Source organism: Pan paniscus, chromosome 5, assembly GCF_029289425.2.
Source record: "Pan paniscus chromosome 5, NHGRI_mPanPan1-v2.0_pri, whole genome shotgun sequence".
Taxonomy (NCBI): Eukaryota; Metazoa; Chordata; class Mammalia; order Primates; family Hominidae; genus Pan; species Pan paniscus.
Window position 1 is genome coordinate 50,064,865 of NC_073254.2, and position 22,169 is coordinate 50,087,033.

Sequence of the window (22,169 nt, forward strand, 5' to 3'; positions counted from 1 at the left end):
TTTAGATCTAAAAATAATACTAAACATGTTTTCACAAGAGAGACTGTCAGTGTCTGATGGTTCTAAGCTTGGAAGTGCTAATGGATATCCTTATGATGGGAAAAACTTAGGCAAAAAATGAGTCATCTCCGTTGCCTTTAGATCCAGGAAGAATGTGCTTTTTTTTTCAGGGACTCTGTATAAGAACAAGTGGCACAAGTTCAAGTGGTAGTAAATCATCCAAATGCTTCCTTGACTCCCAACCCCCATGTTTTCCTGCCTCCTGCCTAACTTAGAGAAAAGGGAAGAGGGGGTAAGAGAACCACATATGAGAGGGGTCCATAGCTGCCTGTCTTGGCAATACTGCAGGCAAAACAAATCATCACAAAAGCAAAAAGTGGCTGTAAGACGTGTTCTGAACATATATCAATCAAATAAACATGCTCACAAACCTCTATGATATTGTAAGGCCCATTAATTTACGTGATGACTAACTGCAGCCTGATTTAATTGTTTCCGTTGTTGGATTAACTTCACTGAAAATGCCAAAACACTGAATGAAAAAGCAAGCATATCTCTGTCCTTTAGGTGACTTCACTGTGTTCCAAACTGGTATGCTGCTTACCTTGGTCCAAGATATAAAATACATTGTTCTTCCCGCTGCATTTTCTCCAGAGCTTTGTCAATTCCAATTGGAATGTCGTGGTCTTCTCCTTCGCCCACAGTGAATGCCACATCTCTGCAGTCAAACATCCTTCCACCACAGCGGCCTTCCAGGTGGACTGAGGACAAGGAGACAGGAGAGTCAACAAAGCTGCTTCTTAGGACTGACTAATTCAGTGAAGTGATAAATGAGTGGTCGACAATGTAGCAAATACCATTTCCCCTTTCTCATTTCATCAAGAGACACACACAGTGTGTCTTGGTGAAGCTTAGTCTACCCAGTCTGAAAGTTTAGGAGCAACCATATTTCTAAATTAAACTTGTAATTACTGATATTTGTATCAATAAGACAGTTTAGTAGGTAACAAACCAGAAACACAGGTTTATTCTAAGCCTACTACGTGACAGAAGTTTCCTCACCTATAATACAAAGTCAAGAAATGCTGGATTATTTAATAAAGTTATCAAATGCCACAAATTTAATATCAAATATATAAACATCTGTAACTGCATCTTGGCTTCAGATGCTTGGGCCAAAAAGCCAACTAAATGGCTATTTCTCCAATGATATACAAAGGTTAAATGAATACAGATGCTCCTTCTTCTTTAAGAGTCCTAATCTCATTCACAAATATATCTGAATAAAAATGGTAAATCCAAAGACAACAACATCAATAACTATCTTAGCTATATCCCTTACTGGAAATAATAAATGTAAAGTGTGAAAGAATCAATAGTCTACTATAACTTCACAAATCAAATTACTTAATAACCTCCCCTGAAATATTAGGAGGTCAATTTTGGGAGGCCTAATTCCCTGTTCCACCCCAATTTACCAAGCTCTTTCCCAGAGTAATTTCATATTAAAATAAGAGGCTTTTTCTCATATTTTAAGACAAAATAGAAAAAATGCATACATATATCTATTTTTTCTTGATGAGTTAGACTCTTTTTTGAGACGCAGTCTTGCTCTGTCTCACCCAGGCTGGAGTGCAGTGGCGCGATATCTGCTCACTGCAGCCTCCACTTCCTGGGTTCAAACAATTCTCCTGTCTCAGCCTCCGAAGTAGCTGGGATTACAGGTGTGTGCCACCACACCCAGCTAATTTTGTTATTTTTAGTAGAGACAGGTTTTCACCATGTTGCCCAGGCTGGTCTCGAACTCCTGACCTCAGGTGATCCACCCGCCTCAGCCTCCCAAAGCACTGGGATTACAGGTGTGCGCCACCAGGTCTGGCCTAGACTCTTTATTTCTAGGAAAAACAATTCTCTGAAACTTTACAACTACTTTTAATATTAAGGGTATTCTTTCTATTTTAAGTTTTTGATGTAATAAGAAAAATGGATGGCTGGTATGACAGCATAACAGTCACCAAGCAATATGATAATTTGGATTTCATAAGAAAATCCTGACTGGGCGCGGTGCTCACGCCTGTAATCCCACACTTTGGGAGGCCGAGGCGGGTGGATCACCTGAGGTCAGGAGTTTGAGACTAGCCTGGCCAACATGGCAAAACCCCATCTTTACTAAAAATACAAAAAATAGCCAGGTGTGGTGGCACGTGCCTGTAATCCCAGCTACTTGGGCTGAGGCACAAGAATCACTTGAGCCTGGGAGGCGGAGGTTGCAGTGAACCGAGATCCCGCTACTGCACTCCAGCCTCCAGCCTGGGCAACAGAGGGAGACTCCATCTCAAAATAAATAAATAAATAAATAAATAAGAATAAAAAAGAAAGAAAATCCTTTATTCCTACTTCTGTAACGTAATAGCCTATATTCAAATCTAGAGATTTCCTAAAATGCTTCTTTTCTAACACTGGCTGATCTACTTTAGATCAACAACTTGTAGAGAGACTAAAAATCACTCGTTCTGTTATACTCATTCCATGCCCAATAAAACAACTATTACCTTCCAAATAAAAATTCAAATCTAACTTATTCTACTTTTGAACTACATGATCTCAATGAAGCTCTAAAATTCTATGATTCTATGACCTGGTAATATCACTCTCAATATCAATATAGCCCAGAAACCAGCTTCAAATCTAATTCCTGCGGTTAATAATTTAATTGAATTACCCCTAGCCCAGGCCTGAGAAATGAGAAAAACTGAAGAATGAACAGAAATGGTGTAGACACTAGGGGCCGAAATGTCCCCTGGACATTTATGCTCTAAAGCGTTCTACCCTTTTCTTCTCTTTTTTCGATTTGCTAAATCTTCTCTGTATTGTTCCAATTTTAGTATATGTGCTGCCGAAGTGAGTACTCACTACTCTTTTTTAACTCACCAGTATTAATACCATCTTGACGTGTTCCCCTCGCAGACACAGAATGGGGTCTAAGAAACTTGGGCCAAACTAGAAAGGGCCTAACTCTTGAGTCAGCTCCTCCAAACAAGGGCTAGAGTTGGAGTGGCTTGGTAGAGCTGGCATATGGCATTTTAGTTTATGTCCCACACTCATAAATGCTGATAATTCCTTCTGTTAGACTTACTTTTAGAATGCTCTAGATAAAATTAACTTGTAGCAAATTGAAAGTTCATTCTGAATTGGAAAACATTTAAAAAATAAATTCAACTTTAAAATTTTTCAAATACAGTCATGCTTCACTTAAGGATGGGGATACATTCTGAGAGATGTGTCATCAGGTATTCTCATCACTGTGGGAACATCTTAGAATGTTCTTACACAAATCTAGATGGAACAGCCTACTATAACCTCGGCTAAGTGGTATAGCATATTGCTCCTAGGCTATAAATCTGTATAGCATGTTATTGTACTGAATATTGTAGGCAACTGTAACACAATGGTAAGTACTTGTGTATCTAAACATTGAGAAGGTAAAGATATGGAATTATAATCTCACGGGACCACTGTCCTATGTGCAATCTGCTGTTAAACAAAATGTTATGCAGCATATGACTGTACATGCATACTAGAGAGGTTCTACAGGGAGTCTGAGGCTTAAGATATTTTTACTGAATTCGCTGAGGGTGGTGACGCACACCTGTAAGTCCCAGCTACTTGAGAGGCTGAGGTGGGAGGATTGCTTGAACCTAGGAGTTCCAGGCTGCAGTGACTTGTTATTGCGGCACTGTAATCTAGCCTGGGTGACAGAGTGAGACCGTCTCAAAAAAAAAAGATATTTTTACTGGAGTAAAAATTGATGTTTCTAAGGAGGTTAAGAGTTCTAAAAAGTTTGCATTTCTAAATATTTAAAACTCTGCCCAAGAAATTTAGACTAATAACACTTTTCATAAAAAAAAAAAGATTTGCTGAGCAAAGTAAATTTCTCATGTATTGTGGACTGTCTCAAGTATAGAGATTTATTGTCCTAGTAGCTCACAACTTAGTTAACAGATTTTTTTTGTCTGAAGTTTATTGTTGGAAGTATCATCTTCCTCCCTTAAGGAGAGTACATTTAGTGGGGGAGGAAATTATCAGTACATTTGTTGTGGCTTTTGGTTGATCAAGTTTGAATGTTTTCAAAACAGGAAATCCAGAGACTCTGCAAGGATTCCTGCCTGTGCGTTAGTTTCCTAGGCTGTTTTTCAGCTTGATGTATGTACTTGATATTAAAATTAAATGAGTAATTTCAGAAGTTCTCTTTAGATGTGATAACCCATCATTAGTGAGGGAAAAAGATTGGCTACTAATAAACATGTTGGGAAAGATAAATGAAGTAACCATGCCAAAAAAAAAGTCAAACTGTAACAAAGGCATAATTAAGAAAGCAAAACATTCATTGTAGCTAGTCTTCTCAGAGAGACAATAAATGACAGAACTAGTGTCTGATGCTGTAATAGGACAGTAAACATTTGTGATAGCTCTTATAAATATTTTCTACTTTACATGTGGACTAATCTTTTTTTCCTGGTAAATCTAACCCTTCACAATTGGACCCTGCAGTACTATAAAATCTTAAACGGATATACATCCAGACATATACACCCCAGTTTATATAAAAAACCAAAACCATCGCCTTGTAATACTGACAACATTCAGAATGTCAGAGTAAAAGGAGGTATCACAGCCTCATGGTGAATACAGCCCATTGATCCTCTACATCTATAAGTAGCAAAGGGCATTTCTGGGTTAACTGGTTTCTAAACTTGGAACACTGATGTGAAAAGTTCTACGAGACTGCTGACAAGAACTCACACACCACTTGGAGCCACGGAAAGACTGCTGATTGCCACAGTAGGGGCCCCGATTGCGGTAACAGATGCAGATGTGCCTAGCTCCTATAGCTCCACTTACTCCTTTTAATGTTATCTTAAAAATTGCTACCAAAACAACAGAACAAAAACCATGGCAGCTCTGGCTGTGGAAGCCCTGTGGTTGCTTTTTGACCTGGCATCTTTTAGTGCAAATACTAACTTAATAAATATTTAATAATAACCATCGTGACTCACTGGGAGTGCAGCCTGTAGGGCTCAGGAGGTCTGTTGCTAATCCCAACCAGCATGATTTACGGGAAGTAAATCATCTATGACGTGCCCAAAGAGAATAAAAGTACATACAGGATGCTTCTACTTAGGGCTTTTTTGGTAGAGAAAGAAATAAACAAGTTAAAAAGAGACAACATTTTTTTCTTGACTTAAAGACTATGTAACTTAAAGGGGGAGGGAGGTCCTCCAAATCCCCACAAAGTCAAACCAAACCAAATTACCCAAGCTTAGCTGCGCAATCGGAGTGTAACCACATCAAGCGAGCTGCAAAACATCACTTAAACTGGAGCTCTGACTTATTGTTCTCTTACTGCCCTAGAGCAATTTTGTTTTGAAGAGCACAGAACACCCTGTTCTGAATGTGGCTGGCACATGAACTCGATGTGCTGACAGCAATTTGTACTCCGATTAAAATAGGGGGGAAAAAAGGAAAGAGAGTGCACAGCAGTAACAAAAATGAAATGCAAGAACCCCTAAACCATGCAATTTGTATTTTAGGAAGCAAAACTGAGAAAGAGGCTCCATAACTTAAAAAACAAAAAACAAAAAGCTGTAAATGCTCCAGCCTAAAGACATTAGCTCTGGTAAGTGTCTATTTTTCCCTTTTCTAATTATAGTAGTTGGTGTCTGATAGCTTTGCACTCATTCTCAAAACAATTACTGGGTCATGAGGATCTGAATGGGAATGTTGTAATGGCATTACTACTCGACAAGACTGGTTATCTGGCCAGAGAAAATCAGGTTGTGACAGGTTACTCCCACTGAGCAAGAGTTTTCTCTGTTGCCTAATTCATGCCAAGTGAGCTTCTTTCTGCCTGTGTCTCCTGCCTAATAGAGCACAGTATCCAAGAGAGTAGGATCTTAATAACCCCCTGAAAAAGCAAGCAGAGATGGCTTTCTAAAAGCAGGAGAACAAGAGAAATACTTCCAACATGCATGGTGGTCAGATTTCCCCTAAACTGTCCCCCTTCCTCCTCTGCACTGTTTTGTACTACTTAGGATGAACGCACACCACTGTAAGATTGCTTACAGAACTGATGGACAGATGCTAACAGGTGTGGAACCTGGCTCCTGGAACTGAATAACATTTATGCAAATGATTTCTTTTGGTTGATCAAGTTTGAATGTTTTCAAAACAGGAAATCTAAACAAGAAGTATACACCCAGCAACAAATTCTCCATGAACACCAACACTTACCATTCTTCCCTTCACACCACTATAGCACTTGAGTTAGACCTGGATTCCAGTCCCATTCTGCCACTTCAATTATGACTTTGGGCAAGGTAATTAAAGTGATCTGAAGCTCAGTTTCTTCACTGATAGAATGTGGATAATACACTAGCTAAATGATAATTGTTGAGAGGATTAAATTAGATACTGAATTAGAGCTTTTAATCTAGCACCTGATATTCATTCATTCATTCATTCATTCATATGTCAGGGTGTCTATCATGTGAAAATGCTGTTGTTAAGTGTGGATATACAGAGACAAACTAAATGAATGTTAGCTATAATTATTTTCCTGCGCCTAGTGGTAAATTATACCAGATTAAACATGTTTTAGAGCTCTGTGTAAGAAAACATTTAATGGTTCAACACAGAAAGCTGTCAAAGTATGAATAAAATTCTTAGTAGGCAAAGGCAGTATCTTGTACTTCTTTTGTGCCTCACAGTACCCAGCACAGAGTTCAGGGCCAGCAAGTAAATATTTATTTAATGACTAATCTTAAAATAGGGCATTAAGGACAGGGCGGTAATTTTCACTAATTTATACAAATTTTCCTTTTTGCATCTATTAGTATTCCTATTTTAATAAATTCTAGGAAGCTATACAAATTTTATATTGATATGGAAACTTTGTTTTTTAATACTATTCTAAAATAAATGGCCAATTGGCTGGAATTTTTTTTTTTTTTTGTAACAACAACAACAGCAGCAGCAACAAAAGACTGTTTTCTTTCTTTTTTTGAGACAGAGTCTCGTTCTGCTGCCCAGGCTGGAGTGTAGTGGCGTGATCTTGCCTCACTACAACCTTCACTTACTGCAACCTCTGCCTCCTGAGTTCAAGGACTTCTTGTGCCTCAGACTGCTGAGTAGCTGGGACTACAGGCCCGCACCACCATGCCCAGCTAATTTTTGTGTGTTTAGTAGAGATGGGGTTTCGCCATGTTGGCCAGGCTGGTCTTGAACTCCCGACCTCAAGTGATCCTCCAGCCTCAGCCTCCCAGAGTGCTGGGATTACAGGTGTGAGCCACCGTGCCCGGCCTCTTTATTTTTTTTGTTTTGAGTTGGGGGTCTCACTTTGTTGCCCAGCCTGGAGTGCAGTGGTGTGATCATGGCTCACTGCAGCCTCACACTCCTGGACTCAAGCTACTCTCCTTCCTCAGCCTCCCTAGTAGCTGGGACTATAGGCACACACCACCACGCCTGGCTATTTTGTTGTTGTTGTTAAGAATGGGGTCCCACCATGTTGCCAGGCTGGTCTTGTACTCCTGGCCTCAAGCAACCCTCCCACCTTGGCTTCCCGAAGTGTTGGGATTACAAGCGTGAGCCACCATGGCTGGCCAGAAAGACTTATTTTCTACTATGATTTTATTCTACCTGAAGACTTGAAGATAACTTTTTGGAAGAAAGAAATTATATAAATCCAAAATATTTGAAAGAATAAACACTGGCCACTTTAGACCAAGTACCATATTACATTATTTTGTGAAAACATATAATAAAATGGTTTCAAGAATTTGCTCCTATTCCTAGACTTATATCCCAGGACATTCATAAATACTTCAAAAGCATATGAAAAACAAAAATGTAAAGTCTCACAGCTCCATCAGATCTCAATATGGGCAGACGTAATCTTTCCTCTATTTTCAATTTTTGGTACCTTTTTGATTTTAGTGTTTCATTTATAAAGAACACATAGCTAGATACTGTTGTTGTTCTCACTTTATGAGACCTTTTGCCTTTAATAGGTGACTTTATCCCATTCATATTTTTTGTAATCACTGATATGAGTGGTTTTATTCTTGTCTTTGGTTTTCTACACAGTGTTTTCTTTTTTTTTTGAGATGGAGTCTCGCTCTGTTGCCCAGGCTGGAGTGCAGTGGTGTGATCTCGGCTCACTACAACCTCCACCTCCCGGGTTCACGCCATTCTCCTGCCTCCCAAGTAGCTGGGACTACAGGCGCCCGCCACCATGCCCAGCTAATTTTTTGTATTTTTAGTAGAGACAGGGTTTCACCATGTTAGCCAGGATGGTCTCGATTCCTGACCTCGTGATCCGCGTGCCTCGGCCTCCCAAAGTGCTGGGATTACAGGCATGAGCCACCGTGCCCGGCCCGTGTTTTCTTATTTTTTAAAACAATTTTTGCTCAATTGATGAAGTTTTCCTTGTTCCTCTATTTCCCCACTCCACATGGGGTGATTTGGAAATTCTACATGCTATTCTTACTAGTACTTTCCATTAAAGTCTGAACAAATCATTTAAAGATATATATATATATATCTCTTTATCAATGTTCAGAATCAATCAGCATAAAGCATTCAATAAAATCCAACATCCCTTCATTATAAAAAACCCTCAATAAACTAAGCATCAAAGGAACATACTTCAAAATAATAAGAGCCACCTATGACAATATCTTTTTTTTTTTTGAGACAAGGTCTTATTCCATTGCCCAGGCTGGAGTGCAGTGGTGCAACCATAACTCACCGAAGCCTCTATCACCCAGGCTCAAGTGATCCTCCTGCATCAGCCTCCCAAGTAAGCTGGGACTACAGGTGCATGCCACTATGTGTGGCTAATTTTTTTTTATTTTTAGTAGAGATAAGGTTTCACTATGCTGCCCAGGCTGGTCTTGAACTCCTAGGCTCATGCAATCCTCCTGCCTCGGCCTTCCAAAGTCTTGGGATTACAGGTGTGAACCACTGCACCCAGCCGTCAATATCATACTGAACGGGCAAAAGTTGGAAGCATTCCACCTAAGAACTGGAAAAAAAAAGGGTGTCCACTCTTAACAACTCCTATTCAGCATGGTACTGAGCCACAGCAATCAGTATGCGGCAAGTCCTAGCCTGAGCAATCAGGCAAGAGAAAGAAATAAAAGGCATCCAAATAGGAAACCAGACCTCTACCTCTCACCATATACAAAAACAAACTCAAGATGGATTAAAGGCTTAAATGTAAGGCCTGAAACTATATAAATCCTAGAAGAAAAGCTAGAAAATACTCTTCTGGACATTGCCTAGGCAAATAATTTATGATTAAGTCCCCAAAATCAAATGCAACAAAAAGAAAAACTGACAGTTGGGACCTAATTAAAGAGCTTCAGCACAGCAAAATAAGCTATCAACGAAGCAGATGGACAAACTACAGAATGGGAGAAAACATTTGCAAATTATGCATCTGACAAAGGACTAATATCCAGAAAAGAACTTAAACAAATCAACAAGAAAAAAACAAATAGCCCCATTAAAAAGTAGGCAAAGGACACGAAGAAGCAGCCAACGAACATGAAAAAATGCCCAACATCACTAATCATCAGAGAAATGCAAATCAAAACCACAATGAGATACCATCTCACAACTGAGTCAGAATGACTATTAATAAAAAGTCAAGGCCGGGTGCTGTGACTCATGCCTTTAATCCCAGCACTTTGGGAGGCCGAGGCAGGCAGATCATGAGGTCAGGAGATCGAGACCATCCTGTCTAACACGGTGAAACCCCGTCTCCACTAAAAATATTTTAAAAAATTAGCCGGGCGTGGTGGCGGGCGCCTGTAGTCCCAGCTACTCGGGAGGCTGAGGCAGGAGAATGGCGTGAACCTGGGAGGCGGGGGTTGCAGTGAGCCGAGATTGCGCCACTGCACTCCAGCCTGGGCAACAGAATGAGACTCCGTCTCAAAAAAAAAAAAAAAAAAGTCAAAAAAGAACAGATGTTGGCAAGGTTGTGGAGAAAAGGGAATGCTTAAACAGTGTTGATGAGAATGGAAATTAGTTCAGCTCCTGTGGAAAGCAGTTTTGGAAATTTCTCGAAGAACTAAAAATCAAAGTACCATTTGACCCAGCAATCCCATTACTGGGTATACAACCAAAGGAAAATAAATCGTTCTATCAGAAAGATAGCTGGCATTTACACTGACATGTTTACTGCAGCATTGTTTGTGTGTTTGTTTGTTTTTTGAGACAGAGTCTCACTCTGTTGCCCAGGCTGGACTGCAGTGGCAGAATCTCAGCTGACTACAACCTCCACCTCCCAGGTTCAAGCAATTCTGCCTCAGCCTCCCAAGTAGCTGGGACTACAGGCGCCCACCACCACACCCAGCTAATTTTTATATTTTTAGTAGAGGCAGGGTTTCACCATGTTGGCCAGGCTGGTCTTGAACTCCTGACCTCAAATGATCCACCCACCTCAGCCTCCCAAAGTGCTAGGATTACAGGCATGTGCCACCACGCCCAGCCTGTTTTGTTTTGAGACAGGGTCTCGCTTTGTTGCCCAGGTTAGACTGCAGTGGTATAAATGTGACTCAAATGATCCTCCCACTACAGCCTCCTGAGTAGCCGGCACTACAGGATGCACCACCATGCTTGGCCTTTTTTTTTTTCCTGTAGAAATGGGGTCTTACTATGTTGCCCAGTTTGGTCTTAAACTCCTGGGCTCAAGTGACCATCCCACCTTGGCCTCCCAAAGTGCTGGGATTACAGGCATGAGCCACACACAGCACTTACTCTTAAGCACAGTTATATTCTTAATAGCAAAGACACGGAGTCAACCTAGGTGTCCATCAACAGTGGATTGGATAAAAATGTGGGCTTCCTTCTGCCACGGCCACCATTGGAGAGCAGCGGCCATGGCTCTGTGCTGCCCTATGGCCATGGGCCTCAACAAGGGCCACAAGGTGACCGAGAACATGAGGACGCCCAGGCACAGCTGCTGCTGCAGGCACCTGACCAAATACACCAAGTTCGTGCCGGACATGATCTGAGAGCTGTGTGGCTTCACCCCATACGAGCGGTGCACCATGGAGTTACTGAAGGTCTCCAAGGACAAATGGGCCCTCAAGTTCATCAAGACAAGGGTGGGGATGCACCAAGAGGAAGCGGGAGGAGCTGAGCCATGTCCTGGCCACCATGACAAAAGCCGCTGCCAAGGACTGAGCACTCTGCCCTGCCCTCTCTCCGAAATAAAGAATAGCTTGACAGACTTGAAATAAAAAAAAAAAAGAAAATGTGGTACATATATACCATGAAATACTATGCAGCCATAAAAAAGAATGAAAGGATGTCCCCTACAGCAACACAGATGCAGCTGGAGGCCAGTAACCTAAGTGAATTAACACAGAAACAGAAAACCAAATACTGCATGTTTTCACTTATAAGTAGGAGCTAAACCCTGAGTATACACAGACATAAAGATGAGGACAAGAGACACTGGGGACTCCAAAAGCAAAAAAGGATGGAGGGGTACAAGGGCTATATTCTATGTTCACTATCTGGATGATGGGTTCAATAGAAGCCCAAACCTCAGCATTACAGACAATATATCCATGTAACAAACTGGCACATGTCCCCCCTGAATCTTAAAATAAAAGAATTAATCAGCATAATCTCCCCTGGAACAAGAAATTAAGGCAGCCGGTTGTGGTAGTACACGAGCCTGTAATCTCAACTACTTGGGAGGCTGAAGCAGGCAGATCGCTTATGCCCTGGAGTTCAAGACCAGCTTGAGCAATATAGCAAGACCCCGTCTCTAAAAGGATAAAAAAAGTTAGCTGGGTGTGCACCTGCAGTTCCAGCTACTCCGGTGGCTGAGGTGGGAGGATGGCTTGAGGGCAGGAATTTGAGGCTGCAGTGAGCCACAACTGTGCCACTGCATGCCAGCCTGGGCAACAGAGCAAGACCTCATCTCCAAAAAATGTTTTAAAAAAGAAAATAATCTTAGACAATTTTGCCTTCCCCTCTTCATTTCCTATCCTCACCACCTTTTGTTAAAATAACCCAGAATCCAGACTGTTATTATTGTTTTATTATTATTATTTTGAGACAGAGTCTCCCTCTGTCACCTAGGCAGTGGTACAATCTTGGCTCACTGCCACCTCTGTCTCCTGGGTTCAAGTGATTCTCCTGCCTCAGCCTCTTGAGTAGCTGGGATTATAGGCATGTGCCATCATGCCTGGCTAAATTTTGTATTTTTACTAGAGATGGGGTTTTGCCATGTTGGCCAGGCTGGTCTTGAACTCCTGGCCTCAAGTGATGCCCTCCCAAAGTGTAGGGATTACAGGTGTGGGCCACTGTGCCCAGCCAAGACTGTTTCATTATTAATATTACTTTTAACATTACAGCTCTACTGCTTCAGAGATCTTTCAGGATAAATGTATCCAATATGGAAATTATTTTTTTTCTCTCGCTACTGTTTCTTATGCCTTGAGTTGTTGCTTCTTGACTTATTTTTTTGTTTTGGTACATCCCACAGTATTTTTTTCGAAAAGAATATGAGTCTGCAAATTCCAAAAAGTTAATTTTGTTCTCGTACATAAATGACAGTTGGGCTGAGTACGGAATTCTAGGTTCAAAATACACATAGCTATAGACAATGATCAAAAGCATTGTCTTTAGTGTAATGAATAAGATTCTTATTCCTTTGTACATAGCTTGTTCTTCCCTGGAAGAGTTCAGAATTTTCTTGTAAGCTGCAGAATTCAGAAATTTCACCAGGATATATCTGGGTGAAAAACCACTCCTTCCTCCTGGGTACCACTATCAACTGGCCCTTTCAATCTTAAGACTCTTTTTCTTTTATTCCCTGTAGGAAATTTTCTATTAGATGTTTGAATGGATGCATATTACCTCTCCTGGATTTATTATCCATATCTTCTAATTTCTTTTTCACTTTTCATCCCTCTTTTTTCTTGTGTTCTGAGAAATCCTTGGCTATCTTTCAGATCACCTGATTTCAGGGACTGTCCATTTTGCTCTTCAACCCTTCCTCTGAGTTTCAGTTTTGATTAATCATGCTCTAACTTCCAGAAACTTTCTTGTCCTCCCTTTCCTTTTTCAGGGAAGTTGGCTTTTTGACTTATGAATTTGATGTCCTGTTAACAATTTCTGAAGACAATAATTAGTATTTTTAAGGTTCTCTTCTACTTCTTCTGTTAGTCCATTTTAGTGCTGCTTTTTTCGTGATATTTGCTGATGATTCTTTGCTGTCTGGCCGTATTATAAAGGAAGGATTCGGGATGATCAAATGACTATAGTTAGCTGGCACCGTTTTTCTAAGCAGTTGGATATGTTTCCATGGCAGGCCTTTCTGCAAAAGGATGGGCTGATTGCGGGGATCTAAGGGTGAAGATTTCACAAATATTTATTAAGCATTTACTATGAGCTGGGCATGATGGGCACAGGAAAGTTGACTTTAGGAGCAGAACACTTTAGCATTATTTACTGTGAAAAGCTGTCTTTACACTTTTTTCCCCTTTAAATTTGTTTTAAAAGTTCAAAAAAGGCCGGGCGTGGTGGTTCACACCTATAATCTCAGCACTTTGGGAGGCTGAGGCAGGTGGATCACGAGGTCAGGAGATCGAGACCATCCTGGCTAACACGGTGAAACCCCATCTCTACTAAAAATACAAAAAAAATTAGCTTGGCGTGGCCAGCTACTCAGGAGGCTGAGGCAGGAGAATGGCGTGAACCCGGGAGGCGGAGCTTGCAGTGAGCCAAGACCGCGCCACTGCACTATAGCCTGAGTGACAGAGCAAGACTCCGTCTCCAAAAAAAAAAAAAAAAAAAAGTTTCAAAAAATACATTCATTTTCCCTAGTTGAAGTCCTAACACTTGGAGTCTTTTGAGGCACATTTTATTATTTATTTTTAAATTTATTTTATTATTTTTCTATTTTATTTTAGAACCTGGCCTTACTGGTTTTAGCTTGGGAGAAAAAGTCACAGTCAGACCGTAGTCTAGTAGTTTTCAGTCCTTGCCTGCAAACTAGAATAATCTGGGAGTTAAAAAAAAAAATACTTGTGCCTGGAGTTCCATCTTCTGAGATGTGAGATTCTTATTTAACTGGTCTGGGTGTCAGAATTTTTAAAAGCTCCCTAGGTAATTCTAAATTCAGGAAAAGTTGAGAACTACTGCACTGGAGGTTTACTGGCCCCGCTGTTCCATCTTGTTTTATAACAACCCTGATGATTGCTGCATAGCCTGCTTGGGCTCCCTCACACCAGATGACCATGAGCTTGGAGTTCCGCCTAAGCCTATTGAGAAGAACAGTGTGTACCTCTGCTTAAGTCCTCTTTACACCTGTCTCGGGTTGGATTTGCTGAGACTAGTTTCCATTGGTTCAACTTCATCAACTTTACATATTCCAGAAATTCTCCATAATTTCTGATCCACTCTTACATTCCTCTCCTTTCCAGCACTATTATTGATCTCTTCTTCTTCTTTTGAAAATCTTTGTTCCCTCCATCTATCATTTCAGTGAGATTTGGAGAGGGAAAGGAGGTACGCCAACAACTGGAACCTGTAGAACACTGTTGAAAATTTCACATTTAAAAATACTGCTGACTGTCTGCATTCTTTGCATTCAAATGTGGCTGAAAGTACTGAGAGGCGAGAGAACCACATACAGCCAGCATTTTGATGGGCCTCTTCCAACCACTAAAGTTGACAAATCAGATGATGTGAGAGACTGGGGGATGGGGGAAGAGTAACTGGTAGCTATTTAGAACCTTATGTAAGTCAGATTTGATTTTCTAAGAAAGCAAAGCTGAAAAGTAGCAATGTAGCCACGACCTGCAATTAAACTTAAAGACTGAAGTATCAGTCATCATAATCATATCAATTAGAGTACCTTAGAACACAGTAACTTTTTAAATGAAAGAAAAACTTTGAATAAAAATTACAAGATGGTCATCTTAACTGACACAAGAAAAAGCGTAGGGGGACAGATTCTAAAAACTGATTTGTAACCATTAGGATCCTCATATAAAGAGTAAAAATCAAAATTTCCTTGAGAAAGAATAAATCCCATCAAACTAACCTAAGTTTTCTCTTCCACACAGAGACAAATTATGAAAAGGAAGTAAAAGTTTACAATTCAGTAAAAACCTTTTTGAGTCCATAATGTTATTCTTCCCCCAGAACCTTGAGAAATATGATTTAGATAAGATTACTATTAAGATATATGATTAATTTGAAGACTGTTATTAGAGACAATTTTAGGTCTCTAATAAACATGGTAGGTAGAGCCAAGAGGATTTGCTGATGGATGACATGTAGGAGATAAGAAAAAGAGGAGTCAGCCAGGCACAGTGGCTCACGCCTGTAATCCCAGCACTTAGGGAGGCCAAGGTAGGTGGATCACCTGAGGTCAGGAGTTCAAGACCAGTCTGGCTAACATGACGAAACCCCGTCTTTGCTAAAAATACAAAAATTAGCTGGGTGTGGTGGCACATGCCTGTAGTCCTAGCTACTCGGGAGGATGAGGTGGGAGAATCACCTGAACCCGGAAGGCAGCAGTTGCAGTGAGCTAAGATGCGCCATTGCACTCCAGCCCGGCCCACTGCACTCCAGCCTGGGCAACAGAAAAAGAAAAAGAGGAGTCAAGAATCTTTTTCCTTAGATCAATTAAAAGGAAGCAAAACAAATTAGTGAAACACAATATATAGGGTAGAAGAAATTAAGTGTCCACTAAATGTCTGACACTCTTCTTCGTAACTGTTTGTATGAGTCCGTTCTCACGCTGCCATGAAGAACTGCCTGAGACTGGGTAATTTATAAAGAAAAGAGGTTTAATTGACTTACAGTTTCACATGGCTGGGGAAGCCTCAGGAAACTTACAATCATGGCAGAAGGGGAAGCAAACACACCCTTCTTCACATGGCAGCAGAAGAGGCAAGAGCCAGCAGGGTTTCCCTGCCAGACCCTTATAAAACCATCAGATCTCGTGAGAACTCACTCTATCATGAGAACAGCATGGGAGAAAATGCCCCCCTGATTCAGTTACCTCCCACTGGGTCCTTCCCACGACACGTGGGGATTATGGGAACTACAATTCAAGACGAGATTTGGGTAGGCACACAGCCAAACCGTTATCACTGTCACACAACCTGTGGGAGTGAAAATTATTCCCATTTGACAGATTAAAAAAACTGAATGCTCCACGTAGTTAAGTAACTTGTCTAAAGTCATAAAAGTATCAGGTAGCAATTCCAAGATTCAAAACTCAAGTCCATCACTTACAAAGTCTATCTGTCCCCTCCTCCATACCACTTCATTGTCTCTTTACACAGAAATGACAGAAATTTAGTAAATCATGTATCTATAACAACATATTGTAATGGGTGATCAGTGTCTATTGTTCTTGTTCACTCTATAGCCGGCTTTAGTTCCAGGTTTTATTTATTTTATTTATTTATTTTTTTTGAGACGGAGTTTCCCTCTGTCACCCAGGCTGGAGTGCAGTGGCGTAATCTCTGCTCACTGCAACCTCCACCTCCCAGGATCAAGCAATTCTCCTGCCTCACCCTCCCAAGTAGCTGGGATTACAGGTGCCCATGACCACTCCCAGCTAATTGTTTGTATTTTTAGTAGAGATGGGGTTTTGCCATGTTGGCCAGACTGGTCTCAAATTCCTGACCTCATGTGATCTGCCCACCTCGGCCTCCCAAAGTGCTGGGATTACAGGCGTGAGCCACCGCACCTGGCCTAGTTCCAGGTTTTATATCTGGTTTCACATCTAAGTGTATTTGGTGATGCTATAAAGAAAAGGCAAACCAGTAAAGACTGAGAAGATTTCAAAAAGAACAAGGTGATCTTGGTTTTGAACAGGACCACCTTTAGGGTAATCTTTTTTCTCCTCCCCCAGATAGCTAACTTGTTTAAAGGAGGAAAAACCAGGACATTTTAACCTTGATAAATGAAGTATAACACAATAAATTTCTATGAAATAGATTTGTTCCAGAAAACCAAGACGGTCTTTTGAGTGAAAAAGTAAAATCAACCATTTAATCTAAAATTTCCCAGGAAAGTACATTCTAACAAGATGAAAGACAAAAGATTAGTCATTGCCCTTTCTTTTGTTCTTTCTCTCTTTTTTTCAAACTGAGACAGAGCCTTGTTCTGTTGCCCAGGCTGGAGTACAGTGGCATGATCACAACTCTCTGCAGCCTTGAACTCCTGGGCTCAAGAGATCCTCCTGCCTCAGTCTTCTGGGTAGCTGGGACTAGAGGCATGTGCCATCACATGTGGCTAAATGTTAAACTTTTTGCAGAGACAAGGTCTCTATGTTGCTCAGGATGGTCTCAAATTCCTGAGGTCAAGCCATCCTCCTGCCTCAGCCTCCCAAAGTGCTGGGATTACAGGTGTGAGCCACCACGCCTGGCTCCCTTTGTTAACAGAAACAGAAAAAAATAAAATGACATAAAATGTAATAAAATACAGGAAGAAAAACCAGGATCTAATGATATAACTAATGAGACTGGAATAGGGTGGAAATAATGGGGAAGTGGGAACAGGTTAATAAGGATGAGGGGGAAATGACACTTTTGAGTATATCGTTTTTTATATAGTTTAAAATCATGGTAATGTTTCACATATCCAAAATAAAACGAATAATTAAAATTAACTAGAGCATGGCAGGAACCCAAAATGGAATATACAGGGTAACAAATGAATAATTTGTTACAATTGAGTAACACAATCACATTGAAGGGGGTGAGAGGAAGAAAGAAGTTACCTCAGTTGGAAAGCAAGTGTTTTGAATATACACTATAAGACTGATGACAAAAGGTACTATACACAAATATTTCCTAAAGTCAGTTTGTCACAGGGGTCTAGGTTAGCAATTCTAAAACCACCTTACATATACACTAGGATGGGAGCAATGAGTATGCTGTGGAGAATGAGAGCATTTTCTCACTTCTGGAGAATGGAGTTTCAAATGAGCAAAGTAAACTTGTGGTGTTGGATTGGAACTGGAACTGCAACTGCCAGTGAGTATCCCTGGTTTTTAACATATACATACAGGCTGGCCGGGCACGGTGGCTCATTCCTGTAATTCCAGCACTTTGGGAGGCCAAGGCAAGCAGATCACGAGGTCAGGAGTTCGAGACCAGCCTGGCCAACATGGTGAAACCCCATCTCTACTGAAAATACAAAAAATAGCTGGGCGTGGTGGCAGGCACCTGTAAATCCCAGCTACTCCGGAGACTGAGACAGGAGAACCACTTGAACCTGGGAGGCGGAAGTTGCAGTGAGCTGAGATTGCACCACTGTACTCCAGCCTGGGCGACAGAGTGAGACTCTGTCGCAAACAACAACAACAACAACAACAACAACAACACACACACACACACACACACACACGCACAGAGGCTGATGTAGAAATACATATAGATGTATATGTATGTATGTTGAGGTCCATATATTCTCTATCTCTCTGTCTGCTAAGGGGGTCTAGGAATGATGATATCCCATAGCAGGAGCAAACCTAGCACTCAGATCTTGGTTTCTAAATGCCTTTCTCCAATAAAAGGAATCAGGGCTCTTTGGAGAAATGGTTGCTTCCAGGTCTAGGGCAGGAAAATTTTAAGATGAGCCATGAGTGTCTTGTGGTACCAGAAAATAAGGAAGCACTTAAAAAAAAGGGGGATAATATTGAAAGGACACAAAAACAAACTTAAAGGAGTTTCCAATGGTCAAATCTGGGACAATGTGAACAACAAAATAAATAAGAATAGTAATGAATAATAACTTATGGAATAAATATACACAGGTCCATAATGATATAAATAAACTGAATAAATATACAGTAGGATTCAAATTAATGTAGAGAGAATAACAGCAATAGAAAATTTACCATTAGTCAAATGCCACAGTAATAACTGTTGCAAGCAAAAATCAACAAATGTCAAAATGAGTGTGTAAAGTTGTGATACAAAACAAGATAGTACTTCACTCCTAATACTTTTTAATTACAAAGGGAAAATAGTAACGTTGCAGTAGTGAAACATGGTTTCCCACCTTAACCCAGTGTTCCAAGGTAACATCACCAGTAATGAGACATCAATATCATATACCTCTTGATAATGATGAAAGGCACAACATCACTTCAGTGGTATTTTCAAAAAATGCATAACCTCAATCTAAAAACATCCCAGAAACCCAAATCGAGGGATATTCTACAAAACGGTCAGTTGTATTCAAAGTAGTAGAGTAGGCTGGGTGCGGTGGCTCATGCCTGTAATCCCAGCATTTTGGGAGGCTGAGGCGGGTGTATCACCCAAGGTCAGGAGCTTGAGGACCAGCCTGACCAACATGTTAGAACCCTGTCTCTAATAAAAATGCAAAAATTAGTCGGGCATGGTGGTGTGCGCCTATAGTCCCAGCTACTTGGGAGGCTGAGACAGGAGAATTGCTTGAACCCAGGAGGTGGAGGTTGCAGTGAGCTGCGATAGCATCACTGCACTCCAGCCTGGATGACAGAGCAAGACTCCATCTCAAAAAAAAAAAAAAAAAAAAAAAGTAAATACAATGCTGGATCCTGAGTTTGATCTTAGACCAGAAAACGACAGTAGTGTAGTAACTGGTGAAATTCAAATAAGATCTGGAAAACAGTTACTGGTACTACATCAATGTTAACTTCCTGATTTTGATAAATGTACTGTGATTAGGTAAGATGTTAACATTTAGAGGAAGCTGTGTAAAGCATATAAGGGAACGCTCTATACTAGTTTTGCAACTTTTCTGTAATTCTAAATTTATTTCAAAACAAAAAGTTAAAAAAAAATTGACTCCCATCGCAAGTATTACCAAAAGCAAGATCTGATTTAATTTAGTCTGCTCTAAAGTCATCTCCACAGTGGTAATTTTGTGATATTGTCTATAATTGGGAAAAGTTTTTCCTCTTAGTTGACAAAACCCTCCAGTTTAAAAATATATATTATAAATTACTGAATCTAGGGCGTGCCTGTATCCATAGGAGTAAACCTCTACCTTTGTACATACATTTGAAATTTTTCATAAGAAAAATTTAAAATACACATTATAGACAAGCTTAAGTGCTTACTAATATAGTGAAGATGATTTTCTATCATTCCTACAACTTTTGTAAATATTTAGAATTCTATGATGGAGTTTTAGGGCTAGTAGGACCTTAAAAATCAAGAGGTTCAAGCTTGCCTCACTGCATAGGAAGGAAGCTAACGCCCAGAGGTGAAGTCTAGTTGAAGCCAGCCTGAGGCCAGGGCTGAGGCTGGAACCCTATCTCCCAACTCCTAGTCTGGAGCTATTTCCCTGGTATTCTACATTTAAAGCTCTTCATGTATTCAAAAACTTATCCCAAATGGCAATTTGGGATAAATAATATTTGTAACTGCTTCCCAAAACAACAGAATTTAAACTGATTTGCCAGACTCGTAGAAATGAAATATGGGTTGAAAATAGTATATACTTTAAAAGAAAGCAACTCAGCTATTCTTGTTTTCTGTTTAAATGAACTCTTTACTTTTTTTTTTTTAAGGAGACAAGTTCTCACTATGGTGCCTAGGCTAGACTGCACTGGCTATTCACTGGTGTAACCATAGCACGCTATAGCGTCAAACTCCTGGCCTCTAGTGATCCTCCTATCTCAGCCTCCCAAGTAGCTGGGACTACAGGTGCACACCATTACACCTGGCTTTTGAAATCATTATTTTAAACAGACCTTTTATAATAATAGTTCATGTTCCCATCCTTGTTGAATGATTTGATTTTTGTTATTAATGGAAGTATTTCTCTGTTTTCTCACAACTCTCTTTTGAAGGATTTCAGCTCACTAATGACACTTCTCAAGCACTTATCCATGCAGAAAGCCTTTACTGAACACCAAATGTGTGTCACGCACTGCAGGAAATGCTGAACACAAAAGGATGAAGAAAGATTCTGGTCCTCAAGCACTCAAAGTATACTGGGAGAAATGGGCAAATACTGATTACAATGTAAAGGGACAAGTAGTATACACAGTGGTACATATAATTTGCTCCGGGAGGGAAGAAGAGTTAGCTATCTCAGTCCTCAGAGCTGCCCCTACTCCCACTTAGCAAATGAAGAAACGGAATAGCTTCAGGTTACTCAATAAACACCAAAGCAGGACTTGAACCTAGGTCTCCTGATATGGAATAGAATGAACATTATTATCCAATATTGATCTAAATGATGAACTATTTTTTAATCTTGATGACAGCTGATGAGATGTATTTGAGTCCTAAAGTGGATTATAATCTACTGCTCTGTTTAGTAACTCTGTAACCCTGGGCAATTTATTTAACATCTCTGAATTAACTTTTCTCATCTGGGGACAAGAAATTTTACCTCTTAAGGTTGTGAGAAATAAATGAACAAACATATCAGGCAACTAATATAGTTGTTGGCACACCAGAGAGTCCACAGATTGAGAATTTCTTGTGGATGGAATTACTTTGTATTCATTTTTGAGTTTGTAGAGGCTGGCAGCATACCTGACACGTAGATGTTGAATTAATATTTACTAAATAAAATTATTAAATAAATGTTGAACCTGAAACTATTTTTTTTTTTTTTTGGACAGAATCTTGCTGTTGTCCAGGCTGAAGCACAATGGCACAATCACGGCTCTCTGCTGTAGCATTCATCTCCAGAGCTCAAGTGATTCTTCCACCTCAGCCTCCCAAGTAGCTGGGACTACAGGGACGTGACACCACACTTGACTAATTCTCTTGATGCTTTTTAGTAGAGATGGGGCCTCACTATGCTGTCCTGGCTGGTCTCGAATTCCTAAGCTCAAGAGATCCTCCTGCCTCGGCCTCCCAAAGTGCTGGAATTACAGGCATGAGCCACTGTGCCCAGCTAAGACTATCTTTGAGATATATTCAATACTTTTTTTTTTGAGACAGAGTCTTGCTTTGTCATCCAGGCTGGAGTGCAGTAGCACCATCTCGGCTTACTGCAACCCCCGCCTCCCGGGTTCAAGTGATTCTCATGCCTCAGCCTCCCGAGTAGCTGGGAATACAGGCGTGCACCACCACGCCTGGCTAGTTTTTTGTATTTTTAGTAGAGATGGG

General features: G+C 40.5%; 1 protein-coding gene and 1 pseudogene across 5 annotated transcripts in view; one reads left to right on the forward strand and one right to left on the reverse strand.

Moving 5' to 3' along the window:
* The window catches only part of FKBP5 (FKBP prolyl isomerase 5), a 115,480-nt gene that overhangs the window by 23,209 nt on the left and 70,102 nt on the right, over nucleotides 1-22,169 (reverse strand). For all 5 annotated transcript variants that reach the window (XM_034961928.3, XM_055113507.2, XM_055113509.2 and 2 more), the window contains one exon: nucleotides 605-761. In XM_034961928.3, coding sequence (XP_034817819.1) covers nucleotides 605-761 — 157 coding nt within the window. The remainder of the gene's footprint in view (nucleotides 1-604; nucleotides 762-22,169) is intronic.
* On the forward strand, nucleotides 6,658-12,095 carry LOC129397954 (large ribosomal subunit protein eL36-like; annotated as a pseudogene).